The sequence below is a fragment of the Coregonus lavaretus genome (assembly GCF_964263955.1).
Source record: "Coregonus lavaretus genome assembly, contig: HAP1_SCAFFOLD_4485, whole genome shotgun sequence".
Lineage (NCBI taxonomy): Eukaryota > Metazoa > Chordata > Actinopteri > Salmoniformes > Salmonidae > Coregonus > Coregonus lavaretus.
In genome coordinates this window covers 23,613-42,013 of record NW_028157494.1, presented here as the reverse complement: position 1 = coordinate 42,013, position 18,401 = coordinate 23,613, and the positions used below count along the sequence as shown (strand labels likewise).

At 43.4% G+C, this 18,401-nt stretch overlaps 1 protein-coding gene across 1 annotated transcript; it reads left to right on the top strand.

Moving 5' to 3' along the window:
- Nucleotides 1-1,484: 1,484 nt before the first annotated feature.
- Nucleotides 1,485-13,762, top strand: LOC311125359 (vesicle transport protein SFT2B-like). Its single transcript, XM_084199408.1, has 8 exons — nucleotides 1,485-1,668; nucleotides 1,905-1,994; nucleotides 3,133-3,218; nucleotides 3,446-3,527; nucleotides 3,670-3,705; nucleotides 12,851-12,909; nucleotides 13,035-13,064; nucleotides 13,225-13,762. Exons 1-8 carry the CDS (start codon nucleotides 1,603-1,605, stop codon nucleotides 13,262-13,264), a joined length of 489 nt encoding a protein of 162 aa, XP_084055534.1. The 5' UTR covers nucleotides 1,485-1,602; the 3' UTR covers nucleotides 13,265-13,762.
- Nucleotides 13,763-18,401: the final 4,639 nt, after the last annotated feature.

Sequence of the window (18,401 nt, the reverse complement as noted above, 5' to 3'; positions counted from 1 at the left end):
AATGCCATACAGCACTCCTTCCGTAGCCTCCAACTGCTCTTAAACGCTCGTAAAACTAAATTCTTTTTTTTTCATTTAGCAGACGCTCTTATCCATAGCGACTTAAAGTTAGTGAGTGTATAATTTTAAAAAATCATACTGGCCCCCCGTGGGAATCGAACCCACAACCCTGGCGTTGCAAGCGCCATGCTCTACCAACTGAGCTACAGAGGAACGCTGTTTGCACCTGCCCACCCGACTAGAATCACTACTCTCGGCGGGTCTGACTTAGAATATGTGGACAACTACAAATACCTAGGTGTCTGGTTAGACCGTAAACTCTCCTTCCAGACTCACATTAAGAAATCTCCAATCTAAAGTTAAATCTAGAATCGGCTTCCTATTTCACAACAAAGCCTCCTTCACTCATGCTGCCAAACATGCCCTCGTAAAACTCACTATCCTACCGATCCTTGACTTTGGCGATGTCATTTACAAAATAGCCTCCAACACTCTACTCAGCAAATTGGATGTAGTCTATCACAGTGCCATCCGTTTTGTCACCAAAGCCCCATATACTACCCACCATTGTGACCTGTACGCTCTCGTTGGCTGGCCCTCACTACATATTCGTCGCCAAACCCACTGGCTCCAGGTCATCTATAAATCACTTCAAGGCAAATCCCCGCCTTATCTTAGATCATTGGTCACCATAGCAACACCCACCCATAGTATGCGTTCCAGCAGGTATATCTCACTGGTCATCCCCAAAGCCAACACCTTTGGCCGCCATTCCTTCCAGTTCTCTGCTGCAAATGACTGGAACGAACTGCAAACATTTCTGAAGCTGGAGACACTTATCTCCCTCACTAACTTTAAGCATCAGTTGTCAGAGCAGCTTACCGATCACTGCACCTGTACACAGCCCATCTGTAATTAGCCCACCCAACTATCTCATCCCCATATTGTTATTTATTTTGCTCATTTGCACCCCAGTATCTCTATTTGCACAACATCTTCTGCAAATCTATCACTCCAGTGTTAATACTAAATTGTAATTATTTTGCACTATGGCCTATTTATTGCCTTACCTCCATAACTTACTACATTTGCACACACTGTATATAGATTTTCTATTGTGTTTTTGACTGTACGTTTTGTTTATTCCATATGTAACTGTGTTGTTGCTTTATCTTGGCCAGGTCGCAGTTGTAAATGAGAACTTGTTCTCAACTGGCTTACCTGGTTAAATAAAGGTGAAATTAAAAATTTAAATTAACATCACTGACCCATTGTAAAATGAGAGGCCTTTGTTTAACATTGCAGCCAACAGTGCAGGCGACTGCCGACTGACTGATCTACAAACAACCTTGAGTCATAAATAACTACTAATTATTATTTGTAGATCAGTCAGTCAGTCACAATTTACCCATGATACATTACGGTTTTGATCCTCTCGAACATGGCCAGTCTCCGTAGCAACATGCCTAGCTCCGCCCACTGGGAAATGGGATCATAACTAGTTTCAGCTTCCGAAGTAACGTCACCTCACCGGACCTCAACCGGACGCAAAATACATCAAACAGTCCTGACTTACTGCGCTCAGCCAACGCGTTAAAAGTCATGGACAAACTTAAATCAGTTTTGAGCGGAACGGATGGACCCAATGAAAACGGCAACATCTTGCAGGTAAAAAAACGAATTTATCAAATGTAGTATAAATGGATATTCTAGGCTAATATTCATACCTTTAATCAACTGTCATTATTATAGAAACATAATAATAAATTGTAATTAAAGTGTAAAATATATGGATGTATAGGAATCAAATTTAATTAAAAGTATATTCTTAAATCAATGCATCTTCTCTCTCATCATGTGAACTCGACCTGTGGCTCTTCACTGACTGACTTTACTTGTTTCAGGCAGCAAATGAAGCATCTACTTTGGGTTGGGGTACACGAGTGAAGGGATTTATGGTCTGTTTTGTGATTGGGGTCACCTGCTCAGTCTTGGTAAGTAGATTTGAATATGTTGCTTTCCTACATACAATTATTTACAGTATTAAAATGTGTGTTTGTGCTCATTTGCGCACCGCCCATTTCCGATCAGCAGACACCTTGTGCATCCAGAGAGATGTGGTGCGACTGGTTCATCCTGCTCTCAAGAATGTGCAACATCTTTTGTTTAATTCAGATGCCTCAGGTGTTTTGTTTAGTTCAGGTGAAACTCACCACCTTCATGTGTTCTGCCCCACGTTACTTTAAAGGGATAAATGACACCCTTTATCTACGCCCCTTTTGGCAATGACGCCCTTTACCTACTGACCCAGAGTCAGATGAACTCGTGGAAACCATCTTTATGTCTCTGCATGCAGTTTGAAGGAAGTTGCTAACTAGCGTAACGCAATGACCGGCAGTCTATGGGAATAGCTAGCATGCTAGCTGTTCCTGTAAACTTCCAGTCATTGTGCTGTGAGTTAGCGTTGGCTCAGGAAACTACCTAACTTCCTTCATACTGGACACAGATACATAAAGATGGTTTCCACCAGTTCATCTGACTCTGGGGAAGTAGGTAAAGGGTGTCATTGCCAAAATCCCTTTAAAGGAAATAGTTATCTAGCGTTAGACCAGGGGTATTCAACTCTTACCCTACGAGGTCTGGTGCTTGCTGGTTTTCTGTTCTACCTGTTAATTAATTGCACACACCTGGTTTCCCAGGTCTAAATCAGTCCCTGATTAGAGGGGAACAATGAAAAATGCAGTGGAACTGGTTTCAAGGTCCAGTAGAACTGGTTTCCAGGTCCAGAGTTGAGTTGGAAGGGTCTAGAGCCAAAGTAGGAGGATACAAATAAAACATGACTGGTCATTGGTCAGAATAATCAGATCAGATTGTGATGTCATGCTCTGGGCAAAAATCTCCATCCCACCTGAACAGGCTGAAATTCCAGGCATTGTTTTCAAAAAGCTCTTACACTGAAAGGGCATTCTCATAATTTTCAGAGTGTTATTTCAACATCATAGTGTGGAAATATCATTAAAACAACATTAAATCACGTTTTTGGCTGCACTGCCCCTTTTTAAAATGGTTTATATTAATGACATCTTCAATTTGGAGGTTGAAACTGATAAATGATCTGTCTTGCCTCTACAGGGGGCATGTATGCTCTTCGTCCCCAAAATAGGAATCCTCCTCTTCATCATCTTGTATTCCTTTGGAAACCTCTGTTCCCTCTGCAGGTGAGATTCAGCAGGATGCCCCCAACACGTGATGACTCCGGACCTTTTCATTATGACAACATTTCCTTCATCATGACAAATATGATGCAGTAAACTGTCAATGCCCTGATATGTGATTTATGTCCTTAGAAACATGTCAACAATTTATAACAAAGAGGGTGATTGTGTCCTTCTATGTGGGTGTGTGTTTCCTTAGCAGTCTCTAACTAAACCTAACCTGTCCTCAGCACCATGTTCCTGATGGGACCAGTCAAACAGCTGAAGAGGATGTGTGATAAGACCAGAGCTCTGGCCACTACTATCATGTTGGTGAGGACCAGCTTTAGAAAGGACTGCATTCCCTTTCATGTCATTTTGTAGCAGTATGCAAATATGCAAATAATGAGAATCCTACAAAGAAACCAAAGGTGCATAAAGTTTGAATGAACTTGTTTTCTGTTCTGTTTTCTAGACCTGTATTGTGTTGACTCTCTGTGCAGCCTTCTGGGTGAGTTAAGCCTATATTTTGATGAATTTTGTGATGTTTTCAGCATGTTTTTTTCCGGCTGTTTGTGCACACAAAATGTTTTATTGAGGCAAGTCAAGTTCGGGTCTCCGCCCCCTCGTCTGTGATTGGTCAACAGTACTACTCCTAGCAGGAACAATGGATTCTTCAATTAAGTGTTTGTTGTCGTTCAACGAGAGACGACTAGTTTTCATGCACATTTTGTCACTTCAGAAATACTTTGCAAAACATCTTAGTTAGATGTAAAATTGCGTGACTCCGCAAAAACGTCTAAATAAATTACAGATTTCTTGATTTATCTTAGATTCATTCAGATTATTTTGAGGAAGTGTTATGGCTATGTTGTTGCTACGGTGGCTCACGAGGGACAAACAACAGTAATATTGCCAGGTCTTCAGGGAGTATGCGAGCACAGACATTCGCTTTGCCTAGCTGAGTTCTGATAGAAGCAAACTGAACATATGTTCTGATAGAAGTAAACTGCACATATACACTACATGGCCAAAAGTACCTGCTCGTCGAACATCTCATTCCAAAAACATGGGCATTAATATGGAGTTGGTCCCCCCTTTGCTGCTATAACAGCCTCCACTCTTCTGGGAAGGCTTTCCACTAGATGTTGGAACATTGCTGCAGGGACTTGCTTCCATTCAGCCACAAGAGCATTAGTGAGGTCAGGCACTGATGTTGGGCGATTAGGCCTGGCTCGCAGTCGGCGTTCCAATTCATCCCAAAGGTGTTCGATGGGGTTGAGGTCCGGGCTCTGTGCAGGACAATCAAGTTCTTCCACACCGATCTCGACAAAACATTTCTGTATGGACCTCGCTTTGTGCACGGGGGCTTTGTCATGCTGAAACAGGAAAGGGCTTTCCCCAAACTGTTACCACAAAGTTGGAAGCACAGAATCGTCTAGAACGTCATTGTATGCTGTAGCGTTAAGATTTCCCTTCACTGGAACTAAGGGGCCTAGCCCGAACCATGAAAAACAGCCCCAGACCATTATTCCTCCTCCACCAAACTTTACAGTTGGCACTATGCATTCGGCAGGTAGCATTCTCCTGGCATCCGCCAAACCCAGATTCGTCCGTCGGACGGTAAAGTGTGCATCATCACTCCAGAGAACGCTGCTCCAGAGTCCAATGGCGGTGAGCTTTACACCACTCCAGCCGACGCTTGGCATTGCTCATGGTGATCTTATGCTTGTGTGCGGCTGCTCGGCCATGGAAAACCTATTAATTTACATTTTGCATTTTTTAGTAATTTAGCAGACGCTCTAATCCAGAGCGACTTACAGTTAGTGAGTGCATACATTTTCGTACTGGCCCCTCGTGGGAAACGAACCCACAACCCTGGCGTTGCAAGCGCCATGCTCTACCAACTGAGCTACAGGGGACACACGAAGCTCCCGATGAACAGTTCTTGCGCTGACGTTGCTTCCAGAGGCAGTTTGGAACTCGGTAGTGTTTTGCAACCGAGGACAGACGATTCTTAGGCATTACGTTCTTCAGCACTCGGCGGTCCCGTTCTGTGAACTTGTGTGGCCTACTACTTCAGGGCTGAGCCGTTGTTGCTGCTAGATGTTTCTATTACACAATAACAGCACTTACAGTTGACCGGGGCAGCTCTAGCAGGGCAGAAATTTGACGAGCTGACTTGTTGGAAAGGTGGCATCCTATGACGGCTCTAGCAGGGCAGAGATCAGTTGACCGGGGCAGCTCTAGCAGGGCAGCTCTAGCAGGGACCGGGGCAGCTCTAGCAGGGCAGAAATTTGACGAGCTGACTTGTTGGAAAGGTGGCATCCTATGACGGTGCCACGTTGAAAGTCTTAGCTCTTCAGTAAGGCCATTCTACTGCCAATGTTTGTCTTTGGAGATTGCATGGCTGTGTGTTCGATTTTACACACCTGTCAGCAACTAGTGTGGCTGAAATAGCCAAATCAATATTTATTTGTCACATGCATAGAATACAACCGGTGTAGACCTTACCAACAATGCAGTTTTAAGAAAAATAATAGTTAAGAAAATTAAATAAATAAATAACACAATAAAATGACAACAACGAAGCTATATACAGGGGGTACCGAGTCAATGTGCGGGGGTACAGGTTAGTCGAGGTAATATGTACAGTTGAAGTCGGAAGTTTACATACACTTCGGTTGGAATCATTAAAACTCGTTTTTCAACCACTCCACACATTTCTTGTTAACAAACTATAGTTTTGGCAAGTCGGTTAGGACATCTACTTTGTGCATGACACAAGTAATTTTTCCAACAATTGTTTACAGACAGATTATTTCACTTATAATTCACTGTATCAAAATTCCAGTAGGTCAGAAGTTTACATACACTAAGTTGACTGTGCCTTTAAACAGCTTGGAAAATTACAGAAATTGATGCCATGGCTTTAGAAGCTTCTGATAGGCTAATTGACATCATTTGAGTCAATTGGAGGTGTACCTGTGGATGTATTTCAAGGTCTACCTTCAAACTCAGTGCCTCTTTGCTTGACATCATGGGAAAATCAAAAGAAATCAGCCAAGACCTCAGAAAAAAATGTCTCTTCTACTCTGAGCCAGGAGAGACTGACATGCATGTCAAAACATATTGATACAATAGTAGCTAAGATGGGGAGAAGTCTGCCCATAATAAAGCGCTGCTCTGCTTTCTTAACAGCACTATCAACTTCCGGTAGAGTGCAGGTATACAAGATGGTGTATTGAATACACAGCGGTACAAATCACCTCAAGATACAAACAATATTCAATATCAGTAAGTTAGACTAAATATTAACATTTCATATATTCGTGGGTAATAACATTCAATCTGGATAATAACACAAAACAAATTATAAGGCTAGAGAAATATATCGACTAATATTACAACAACACGCAACACCCAAACATGATGGAAGATAAACGAGGACAATCAATCTCCGAGAGAAAACGCGACTCCTCGACTGATACAGTTGATTTATGGTTTTCACCACTGGGACTGGTAAGTGCGGAAAGTGACCTGTTGATAAATGACAAACTGGGCATACTAGAGTTGGTCAGTAATGATGTAAAAGAGTTGAAGGCGAGTCTTGAAATTTGTGACGGAAAAGCTGCGATAATGGAGAGCGATACAAAAAAAACTAAAAGGGACCGGCACTAAGATGGAAACGGACGTTAAGGAACTTAAAAAGGAGAACAACTTTCTGAGAGAAGCCTTACTAGACATACAGACTAGATCGATGAGAGAAAATCTAGTACTTACAGGTATCCTGGAAAAGGAGGGAGAGATTACAGATAAAGATAGTGAAGGACTTATTTCTTACAGCGCTTCAAATTCCACTCGAGGCTGTCGACAAAATACAACTTGAACGTGTACACCGTGTCGGACAAAGCGGACAGAGATATGATCGTCCAATCGTTGCCAAATTTTCTTTTTTTAAGGATAAAGTAATGGTTAAAAGCCTAGGTAAAAGACTTGCTGGCACGAAAATAGGCATTAATGATCAGTTCCCGAGGGAGATTGGGTACAGAACTCTGCGCCGTTCTGCAATCTTCAAGGAAAATAGATTAAAAGGGAAGCGTGTTGCTCTTGTTGTCAATAAACCAAATGTTCCGCGACACAAAGACTACTCCATGGCTATTCTGAAAGTTCTAATAGAGGAGTCGAATAATGGAACACCCAATACTAGCCATGGTAGGGATTGGAATGGAACACCCAATACTAGCCATGGTAGGGATTGGAATGGAACACCCAATACTAGCCATGGTAGGGATTGGAATGGAACACCCAATACTAGCCATGGTAGGGATTGGAATGGAACACCCAATACTAGCCATGGTAGGGATTGGAATGGAACACCCAATACTAGCCATGGTAGGGATTGGAATGGAACACCCAATACTAGCCATGGTAGGGATTGGAATGGAACACCCAATACTAGCCATGGTAGGGATTGGAATGGAACACCCAATACTAGCCATGGTAGGGATTGGAATGGAACACCCAATACTAGCCATGGTAGGGATTGGAATGGAACACCCAACACTAGCCATGGTAGGGATTGGAATGGAACACCCAATACTAGCCATGGTAGGGATTGGAATGGAACACCCAATACTAGCCATGGTAGGGATTGGAATGGAACACCCAATACTGGCCATGGTAGGGATTGGAATGGAACACCCAATACTAGCCATGGTAGGGATTGGAATGGAACACCCAATACTAGCCATGGTAGGGATTGGAATGGAACACCCAATACTAGCCATGGTAGGGATTGGAATGGAACACCCAATACTAGCCATGATAGGGATTGGAATGGAACACCCAACACTAGCCATGGTAGGGATTGGAATGGAACACCCAATACTAGCCATGGTAGGGATTGGAATGGAACACCCAATACTAGCCATGGTAGGGATTGGAATGGAACACCCAATACTAGCCATGGTAGGGATTGGAATGGAACACCCAACACTAGCCATGGTAGGGATTGGAATGGAACACCCAATACTAGCCATGGTAGGGATTGGAATGGAACACCCAATACTAGCCATGGTAGGGATTGGAATGGAACACCCAATACTAGCCATGGTAGGGATTGGAATGGAACACCCAATACTAGCCATAGTAGGGATTGGAATGGAACACCCAATACTAGCCAGGGTAGGGATTGGAATGGAACACCCAATACTAGCCATGGTAGGGATTGGAATGGAACACCCAATACTAGCCATGATAGGGATTGGAATGGAACACCCAACACTAGCCATGGTAGGGATTGGAATGGAACACCCAATACTAGCCATGGTAGGGATTGGAATGGAACACCCAATACTAGCCATGGTAGGGATTGGAATGGAACACCCAACACTAGCCATGGTAGGGATTGGAATGGAACACCCAACACTAGCCATGGTAGGGATTGGAATGGAACACCCAACACTAGCCATGGTAGGGATTGGAATGGAACACCCAATACTAGCCATGGTAGGGATTGGAATGGAACACCCAACACTAGCCATGGTAGGGATTGGAATGGAACACCCAATACTAGCCATGGTAGGGATTGGAATGGAACACCCAATACTAGCCATGGTAGGGATTGGAATGGAACACCCAATACTGGCCATGGTAGGGATTGGAATGGAACACCCAATACTAGCCATGGTAGGGATTGGAATGGAACACCCAATACTAGCCATGGTAGGGATTGGAATGGAACACCCAATACTAGCCATGGTAGGGATTGGAATGGAACACCCAATACTGGCCATGGTAGGGATTGGAATGGAACACCCAATACTAGCCATGGTAGGGATTGGAATGGAACACCCAATACTAGCCATGGTAGGGATTGGAATGGAACACCCAACACTAGCCATGGTAGGGATTGGAATGGAACACCCAATACTAGCCATGGTAGGGATTGTAATAATAAAGAACATTTATAGTAGGTATAGTATTTTATAAAGGGATAAGACGGTATTACAAGAAAAGAAAACAAGCAAAATAATACATCTTCAAATACAACTAAATTAGAACACAAGTACTCAATCAACATAGTGGAGATAAAAACATAGCAAACAGAAGACATAGAAGGCACAGTATGTGTGGATGTATTGTGATGGAAGATGTCGTGTGCGTTTTTGTGTTTTAATAAGTGTGGCGTTAAGTGAGTGAGAAAGGAAATGGTTGCATATCCCAGAACCAACGTGTGTCTGTGAGCAGGGGTTGTGAGAGAGAGCTTTCAATTTTGTGCAGATGAGGGATATACATTTGAAAATATAGTATACATCTAATATATATTTTTATTGTCCTAACATGATGGAACGATCCCCAACCCTATATCCTAGACACCCACCTGAGCGACCCATACACCAAAGAGACGTCCCCATCTGTTTTATGGCCCTGCTGTGAGTTGCCTATATGCAGCCAAAACAGAAAGATAAATGTGGTCAGAGACCTACTTGAGCAGCACCGCCCCCTCAAGATTCTGAGCCTGCCTGGCAGGGTTGGTCCTACAAAGCCAAAGCCCCCTGATGGGAGAGCATAATATACAAGGAAATTCTCAAAGCTGCTAATGAGAACCTTGACGACCTTGTACCTAGCCGGTGGGGATTCCGGTGGGGTACCCCCACCCAGGTAGTGGCAGTGCTGGCAACACTGGCTGCAGTAACCCATGGGGAGGGGGTCACACTCGGACAATCAGAGAGGGGGCTTATCATTGTGGCCCAGCTGGCACAAAATAATCAAAGGTCTGACTGCACGGAGATGCTTGGGAAAAATGGTTACAACGGGGGACCAGAGTGTTTGTGTCTCAGGTGAAGAGGGTGGATCTGATCTCCATCACCTAGGACTTGACATAGATTAAATAGATTAATCAAATCTCACATTGTTGTCAATTTGTGCTCAATCTTGCATGCTTTCTCAAACAGCTGTAACTGTATATGCATTTGTAAATCAGGTCCTTTCTTGAGTTGGGCTCTGGGATGTAACAACCGTTGAGCATCTGATCTTATGGTTGATTGTGGAGGAAAGGGGTTGAGTGTGTTAGAGTGTGTGTGTGTGTGTGTGTGTGTGTGTGTGTGTGTTTATCCCACATCTGTTGCAAGGGGGTAAGGATGTTAGGGAGAATATAGGATGAACCACAATAATTGTTTGCTAAAATAATAATTGCTTGTCAAAAATGTAATGTAATACAATGGCAATCCGGGTTATAGGTTAAAATCCTACGCATGAACTGCCGACATTATTACGCATATTAATTGATAATGATGGAAAATAAGATATGCAAGATATTTGAATAGATATATATTTTTAAATAGCTATATTTACAGCTGTGGGAAAAATGAAGAGACCACTGCAAATGTTTCTTAAATCAGCATCTCTACATGTATGACAGCCATTCCATTCCAGTGTCTGTTGAATTCCAACACAGGCACACCTCATTTTACTGAATTAGGTACTGATTAGGTGATCACATGAACCAAATCTTATTTAACGAGGGAAAGTATAAAAACCACTGCTGTGGTCATCACTATCCTCTTGCAATAGGACCAGCTGGATGGCAAAAACAGTGCTAAAAGTACCTCAAAAGTAATATTAATCAAAAAATAACTATTGACCATGCCAAAAGAGTTGAAAAGGAAAGTTTTGAGTGAGGAAAATAAGGGTTCAATTCTGGCTTTACTGGCAGAGGGAAACAGTGAGCGTCAGGTTGCTTCCATCCTTAAAATGTAAAAGACGGCGGTTCATAAGAACAAGGTCAAGCAGCAGACATTGGGGACAACAAAGCTACAGACCGGCAGAGGGCGAAAACGACTCTCTACTGACCGGGATGACCGCCAACTCATTCGAATGTCACTCAACAACCGTAGGATGACATCAAGTGACCTACAAAAAGAATGGCAAACGGCAGCTGGGGTGAAGTGCATGGCGAGGACGGTTCGAAACAGGCTCCTAGGGGCAGGGCTGAAGTCGTGCAAAGCTAGAAAAAAAGCCCTTCATCAATGAGAAGCAAAGAAGAGCCAGGCTGAGGTTTGCAAAAGACCATAAGGATTGGACCGTAGAGGACTGGAGTAAGGTCATCTTCTCTGATGAGTCCAATTTTCAGCTTTGCCCAACATCTGGTCGTCTAATGGTTAGACGGAGACCTGGAGAGGACTACAAGCCACAGTGTCTCGCACCCACTGTGAAATTTGGTGGAGGATCGGTGATGATCTGGGGGTGCTTCAGCAAGGCTGGAATCGGGCAGATTTGTCTTTGAGAAGGACGCATGTATCAAGCCACGTACAAGGTTGTCCTGGAAGAAAACTTGCTTCCTTTTGCACTGACATTGTTCCCAAACTCTGAGGATTGATTTTTCCAGCAGGACAATGTGCCATGCCACACAGCCAGGTCAATCAAGGTGTGGATGGAGGACCACCAGATCAAAACCCTGTCATGGCCAGCCCAATATCCAGACCTGAACCCCATTGAAAACTTCTGGAATGTGATCAAGAGGAAGATGGATGGTCACAAGCCATCAAACAAAGCCGAGCTGCTTGAATTTTTGCGCCAGGAGTGGCATAAAGTCACCCAACATCAATGTGAAAGACTGGTGGAGAGCATGCCAAGACGCATGAAAGCTGTGATTGAAAATCTGGGTTATTCCACCAAATATAGATTTCTGAACTCTTCCTAAGTTAAAACATTACTATTGTGTTGTTTAAAAATGAACATGAACTGATTTTCTTTGCATTATTCGAGGTCTGACAACACTGCATATTTTTTGTTATTTTGTTATTTTTACCAGTTGTCATTTTCTGCAAATAAATGCTCTAAATGACAATATTTTTATTTGGAATTTGGGAGAAATGTTGTCAGTAGTTTGTTGGACCTGCAGCCACTCCGTTCATTATTATATCGGACATGCAGCCACTCCGTTCATCATTATATCGGACCTGCAGCCACTCCGTTCATTATTATATCGGACCTGCAGCCACTCCGTTCATCATTATATCGGACCTGCAGCCACTCCGTTCATTATTATATCGGACCTGCAGCCACTCCGTTCATCATTATATCGGACCTGCAGCCACTCCGTTCATTATTATATCGGACCTGCAGCCACTCCGTTCATCATTATATCGGACCTGCAGCCACTCCGTTCATTATTATATCGGACCTGCAGCCACTCCGTTCATCATTATATCGGACCTGCAGCCACTCCGTTCATTATTATATCGGACCTGCAGCCACTCCGTTCATCATTATATCGGACCTGCAGCCACTCCGTTCATTATTATATCGGACCTGCAGCCACTCCGTTCATCATTATATCGGACCTGCAGCCACTCCGTTCATTATTATATCGGACCTGCAGCCACTCCGTTCATCATTATATCGGACCTGCAGCCACTCCGTTCATTATTATATCGGACCTGCAGCCACTCCGTTCATTATTATATCGGACCTGCAGCCACTCCGTTCATTATTTTATGACCAAATAGTTAATAAGTGTATTTGATGTTCATGATCAGCGGATGCCTATAGTCTCCTGGCCAAAGGTCAAAGTTCCCTGATGATAAATTAGATTCTTAACTCTATTTATATTAGGGGACTTTTGTTACTAACATTTAATTTTTTTCTAGTGGAAGAACTTTGGTCTCGCATTGTTGTTTTGCATTTTGCAAGTCATAGCATTTGCCTGGTGAGTTAGCTTTTGTTCCTATTGTAATATGTGTTCAAATCTATGCAGTCTATGTATAATAAGTTTCAGGCTTTGATGGATGTGGAATGTGTTTAATTGAACAATCTGTCTTCTCTTCTCTGCAGGTATGGCTTGTCATACATCCCTTTTATCAGGTTTGTTGTCTCATCATTTATGAAGATAATTTTCTGTTTTTAAAAAGACTACAGTTTTGGGTCTATGTTGGAATTTATCAGAACAACTGAACAGATAATACGTATTTTGACATTATACAGTACAGTTTACCTGGTTGTTCTCTTGTTGTTTTTACCCCAGAGATGCCATCCTGAAGATAATTACTATGTGTGTGAAGTGAAGACCACAGGGTGGCCTGTCAGCTTGAAGGAACGACTGTGCCTCAGTTACAAAGGATAACTTTCTGTTCTGAGCTCCATGCATATAGTTCTGGAACTGAAAGGTGTATTGTCCAAACCTTGGACACAGCAGTGCTGCTCCAGCGGGGGCAACCAACTCCTTACAGTAAAATTGCACTACCTCTCTATCCCCTTTTCCATTTAAATGACCTTTTAATGGTGTTTTTTTATTTTTATTGATTTGTTACAGTGTTGTATTTCCACTATTAGGGAAGTATAGTGCTTTGGGTTTATTTAGATGTTTTCACATAATTTCTAGTGGAAACATTTGTCTTACTTTTTTACAATGTATTTCTATGTACTATTGTGGGGAAAATTGTTGGTGATGAAGTAAGAACATGTAATTATTCGATACAATAGTTGAAAGTTGTTTTTCATAAGGTCTCTGAATATGCTGTGAATAATGTATTCTAAATAAAGGTTTATAAATGAAGGACTTTATTCAGAAAGCTTGATGTTTTTATTTATGTGTAGTGTCTCCAGAGGTGGGTAGACTTTAGCATAATGCTTCCCCAGATCCAGCCAACATAAGGAGAGCCTCCAAGGAAAGGAATTAAAGTTCACCACCGATGGAATCCAGCCTGCGAAGAATCAACACCAGAGATGGAAGAGGAAGCGAGACATCCCACTCCCTCATTTTTCTGTTTCAATAGACGGGTTAGCTGAGAACATCACGAAAACGATGTGCACACTTCAATGAGCCAGAAGGTTGTGTGTTGTTGTGATTCTGGATGGCCAGATGACAACAGTGATAAGAAACTGTCATGTGGGGAATCAAAAGTGGCTATTTTCAATTGTTCTTGATACTATGTCTTGTTTTGAGTGTCACTGCTAATATGAGGCTGGTCCTCACTACATATTCGTCGCCAAACCCCCTGGCTCCAGGTCATCTATAAATCACTGCTAGGCAAATCCCCGTCTTATGTTAGCTCATTGGTCACCATAGCAACACCCACCCGTAGTCTGCGCTCCAGCAAGTATATCTCACTGGTCATCCCCAAAGCCAACACCTCCTTTGGCCGCCATTCCTTCCAGTTCTCTGCTGCCAATGACTGGAACGAACTGCAAAAATCTCTGAAGCTGGAGACTCTTATCTCCCTCACTAACTTTAAGCATCAGTTGTCAGAGCAGCTTACCGATCACTGCACCTGTATACAGCCCATCTGTAATTAGCCCACCCAACTACCTCATATTGTTATTTATTTTGCTCATTTGCACCCCAGTATCTCTATTTGCACATCATTTTACATTTACGTCATTTAGCAGACGCTCTTATCCAGAGCGACTTACAGTTAGTGAATACATCTTTTTTTTTTTATTCTGGCCCCCCGTGGGAATCGAACCCACAACCCTGGCGTTGCAAACGCCATGCTCTATCAACTGAGCTACATCCCTGCCGCCATTCCCTCCCCTACCCTGGACGACTTGTGCACCACCCATGAGTCTCCTGGTCGCGGCCGGCTGCGACAGAGCCTGGATTCGAACCAGGATCTCTAGTGGCACAGTTAGCACTGCGATGCAGTGCCTTAGACCACTGCGCCACTCAGGAGTACATCATCTCTTGCACATCTATCACTCCAGTGTTAATACTAATTGTAATTATTTTGCACTATGGCCTATTTATTGCCTTACCTCCATAACTTGCTACATTTGCACACACTGTATATATATTTTCTGTGGTATTTTTGACTTTATGTTTTGTTTTACCCCATATGTAACTCTGTGTTGTTGTTTTTATCGCACTGCTTTGCTTTATCTTGGCCAGGTCGCAGTTGTAAATGAGAACTTGTTCTCAACTGGCCTACCTGGTTAAATAAAGGTTAAATAAAATAATATGGCAAGAATTTGCTAGCTAGCTAACCAACAACCGTAACGATGTATTTGAAAGACAAGTGCTCATTGTGCAAATTTATGTTTTCAATAAACATTGGAGACAAAATATAGTTTTCATGTCAACAGTCTAAGCCAACCCCGTCGGTTTTGCCCCATAGTTGTGCATGCGTCGGTTTTGTTGCTAAACAACCATCTATGGAAGTCATTGACCGTGTTAGAGGGCATCAAAATGACCGCAGGGGACTGCCGACTGACAGATCTACAAATCACCTTGCATCATAAATAACCACTCATTATTATTTGTAGATCAGTTTACCCATGATACTTTGCGGTTTTGATCCTCTCGCACACGTCCAATGAACAAAGCAGTCTACTATCGCATAGAATAGTGAGAAGGAGGATCTCCTTTGTGTCCAAAAGTAATTTAGTCATTCATTGTCTTCATGGCGCTTTGTAGAGTTGCTACTCTCTCACATTTTGTCGTGTCAATTAACTTGTTCCTGGATTCCTCATGACATTAGTAAATCTGATTTAACCAACAAATACGATATTCAGTATAAAAAAGGTTAAGGGTACAAGACTCTACATCACAGGAGGCTGCTGAGGGGAGGACGGCTCATAATAATGAGAGGAACGGCGCTAATGGAATGGCGTCAAACACAAGAAAACCCTGTGAATGTTCCCATTCCGCTCCAGCCATTACCACAAGCCCATCCTCCCCAACCATTCCACCCATTCCGCTCCAGCCATTACCACAAGCCCATCCTCCCCAACCATTCCACCCATTCCGCTCCAGCCATTACCACAAGCCCATCCTCCCCAACCATTCCACTTATTCCGCTCCAGCCATTACCACAAGCCCATCCTCCCCAACCATTCCACCTATTCCGCTCCAGCCATTACCACGAGCCCATCCTCCCCAACCATTCCACCCATTCCGCTCCAGCCATTACCACAAGCCCATCCTCCCCAACCATTCCACCCATTCCACTCCAGCCATTACCACAAGCCCATCCTCCCCAACCATTCCACCTATCCGCTCCAGCCATTACCACGAGCCCATCCTCCCCAACCATTCCACCCATTCCGCTCCAGCCATTACCACAAGCCCATCCTCCCCAACCATTCCACCCATTCCGCTCCAGCCATTACCACAAGCCCATCCTCCCCAACCATTCCACCCATTCCGCTCCAGCCATTACCACAAGCCCATCCTCCCCAACCATTCCACCCATTCCGCTCCAGTCATTACCACAAGCCCATCCTCCCCAACCATTCCACCCATTCCGCTCCAGCCATTACCACAAGCCCGTCCTCCCCGATTAAGGTGCCACCAACCTCCTGTGGTCTACACATCTGGCTGTGTTGGCAAAATCACTACATATCCCATGGAGCCAAGCGGCGAGGCTGCCCATTGTCACAGTTCCAACACCAGTCAGAAACGTGCATGACGCCGGTGGATCTTGGATCCGCATTAAGTAGCAGTGATATCCTTTGCCACCGTCGCCTTAGACACACATAACATGCACACACATGCATACTGACACCACACACACACTTTCACACTCACCACATACGCTGCTGCTACTGTCTATTATCTATCCTGTTGTCTAGTCACTTTACCCCTACCTACAGTATACTGCTGCTACTGTCTATTATCTATCCTGTTGTCTAGTCCCTTTACCCCTACCTACAGTATACTGCTGCTACTGTCTATTATCTATCCTGTTGTCTAGTCCCTTTACCCCTACCTACAGTATACTGCTGCTACTGTCTATTATCTATCCTGTTGTCTAGTCACTTTACCCCTACCTACAGTATACTGCTGCTACTGTCTATTATCTATCCTGTTGCCTAGTCACTTTACCCCTACCTACAGTATACTGCTGCTACTGTCTATTATCTATCCTGTTGTCTAGTCCCTTTACCCCTACCTACAGTATACTGCTGCTACTGTCTATTATCTATCCTGTTGTCTAGTCACTTTACCCCTACCTACAGTATACTGCTGCTACTGTCTATTATCTATCCTGTTGTCTAGTCACTTTACCCCTACCTACAGTATACTGCTGCTACTGTCTATTATCTATCCTGTTGTCTAGTCACTTTACCCCTACCTACAGTATACTGCTGCTACTGTCTATTATATATCCTGTTGTCTAGTCACTTTACCCCTACCTACAGTATACTGCTGCTACTGTCTATTATCTATCCTGTTGTCTAGTCACTTTACCCCTACCTATAGTATACTGCTGCTACTGTCTATTATCTATCCTGTTGTCTAGTCACTTTACCCCTACCTACAGTATACTGTTGCTACTGTCTATTATCTATCCTGTTGTCTAGTCACTTTACCCCTACCTACAGTATACTGCTGCTACTGTCTATTATCTATCCTGTTGCCTAGTCACTTTACCCCTACCTACAGTATACTGCTGCTACTGTCTATTATCTATCCTGTTGCCTAGTCACTTTACCCCTACCTACAGTATACTGCTGCTACTGTCTATTATCTATCCTGTTGTCTAGTCACTTTACCCCTACCTACAGTATACTGCTGCTACTGTCTATTATCTATCCTGTTGCCTAGTCCCTTTACCCCTACCTACAGTATACTGCTGCTACTGTCTATTATCTATCCTGTTGTCTAGTCACTTTACCCCTACCTACAGTATACTGCTGCTACTGTCTATTATCTATCCTGTTGTCTAGTCCCTTTACCCCTACCTACAGTATACTGCTGCTACTGTCTATTATCTATCCTGTTGTCTAGTCACTTTACCCCTACCTACAGTATACTGCTGCTACTGTCTATTATCTATCCTGTTGTCTAGTCACTTTACCCCTACCTACAGTATACTGCTGCTACTGTCTATTATCTATCCTGTTGCCTAGTCACATTCCACCTAGCCTGAGTACCAGTCTCTTTAGCTAACATTCCACCAGGCCTGAGTACCAGTCTCTTTAGCTAACATTCCACCTAGCCTGAGTACCAGTCTCTTTAGCTAACATTCCACCAGGCCTGAGTACCAGTCTCTTTAGCTAACATTCCACCTAGCCTGAGTACCAGTCTCTTTAGCTAACATTCCACCTAGCCTGAGTACCAGTCTCTTTAGCTAACATTTCACCAGGCCTGAGTACCAGTCTCTTTAGCTAACATTCCACCTAGCCTGAGTACCAGTCTCTTTAGCTAACATTCCACCAGGCCTGAGTACCAGTCTCTTTAGCTAACATTCCACCAGGCCT

Coding starts and splice junctions, on each gene's coding strand:
- LOC311125359 (XM_084199408.1), top strand. CDS start 1,603: ATGGACAAACTTAAATCAGTTTTGAGCGGAACGGATGGACCCAATGAA. Junction 1,995..3,132: donor GGGTCACCTGCTCAGTCTTG/GTAAGTAGATTT, acceptor TTGCCTCTACAG/GGGGCATGTATGCTCTTCGT. Junction 13,065..13,224: donor TCATACATCCCTTTTATCAG/GTTTGTTGTCTC, acceptor TTTTTACCCCAG/AGATGCCATCCTGAAGATAA.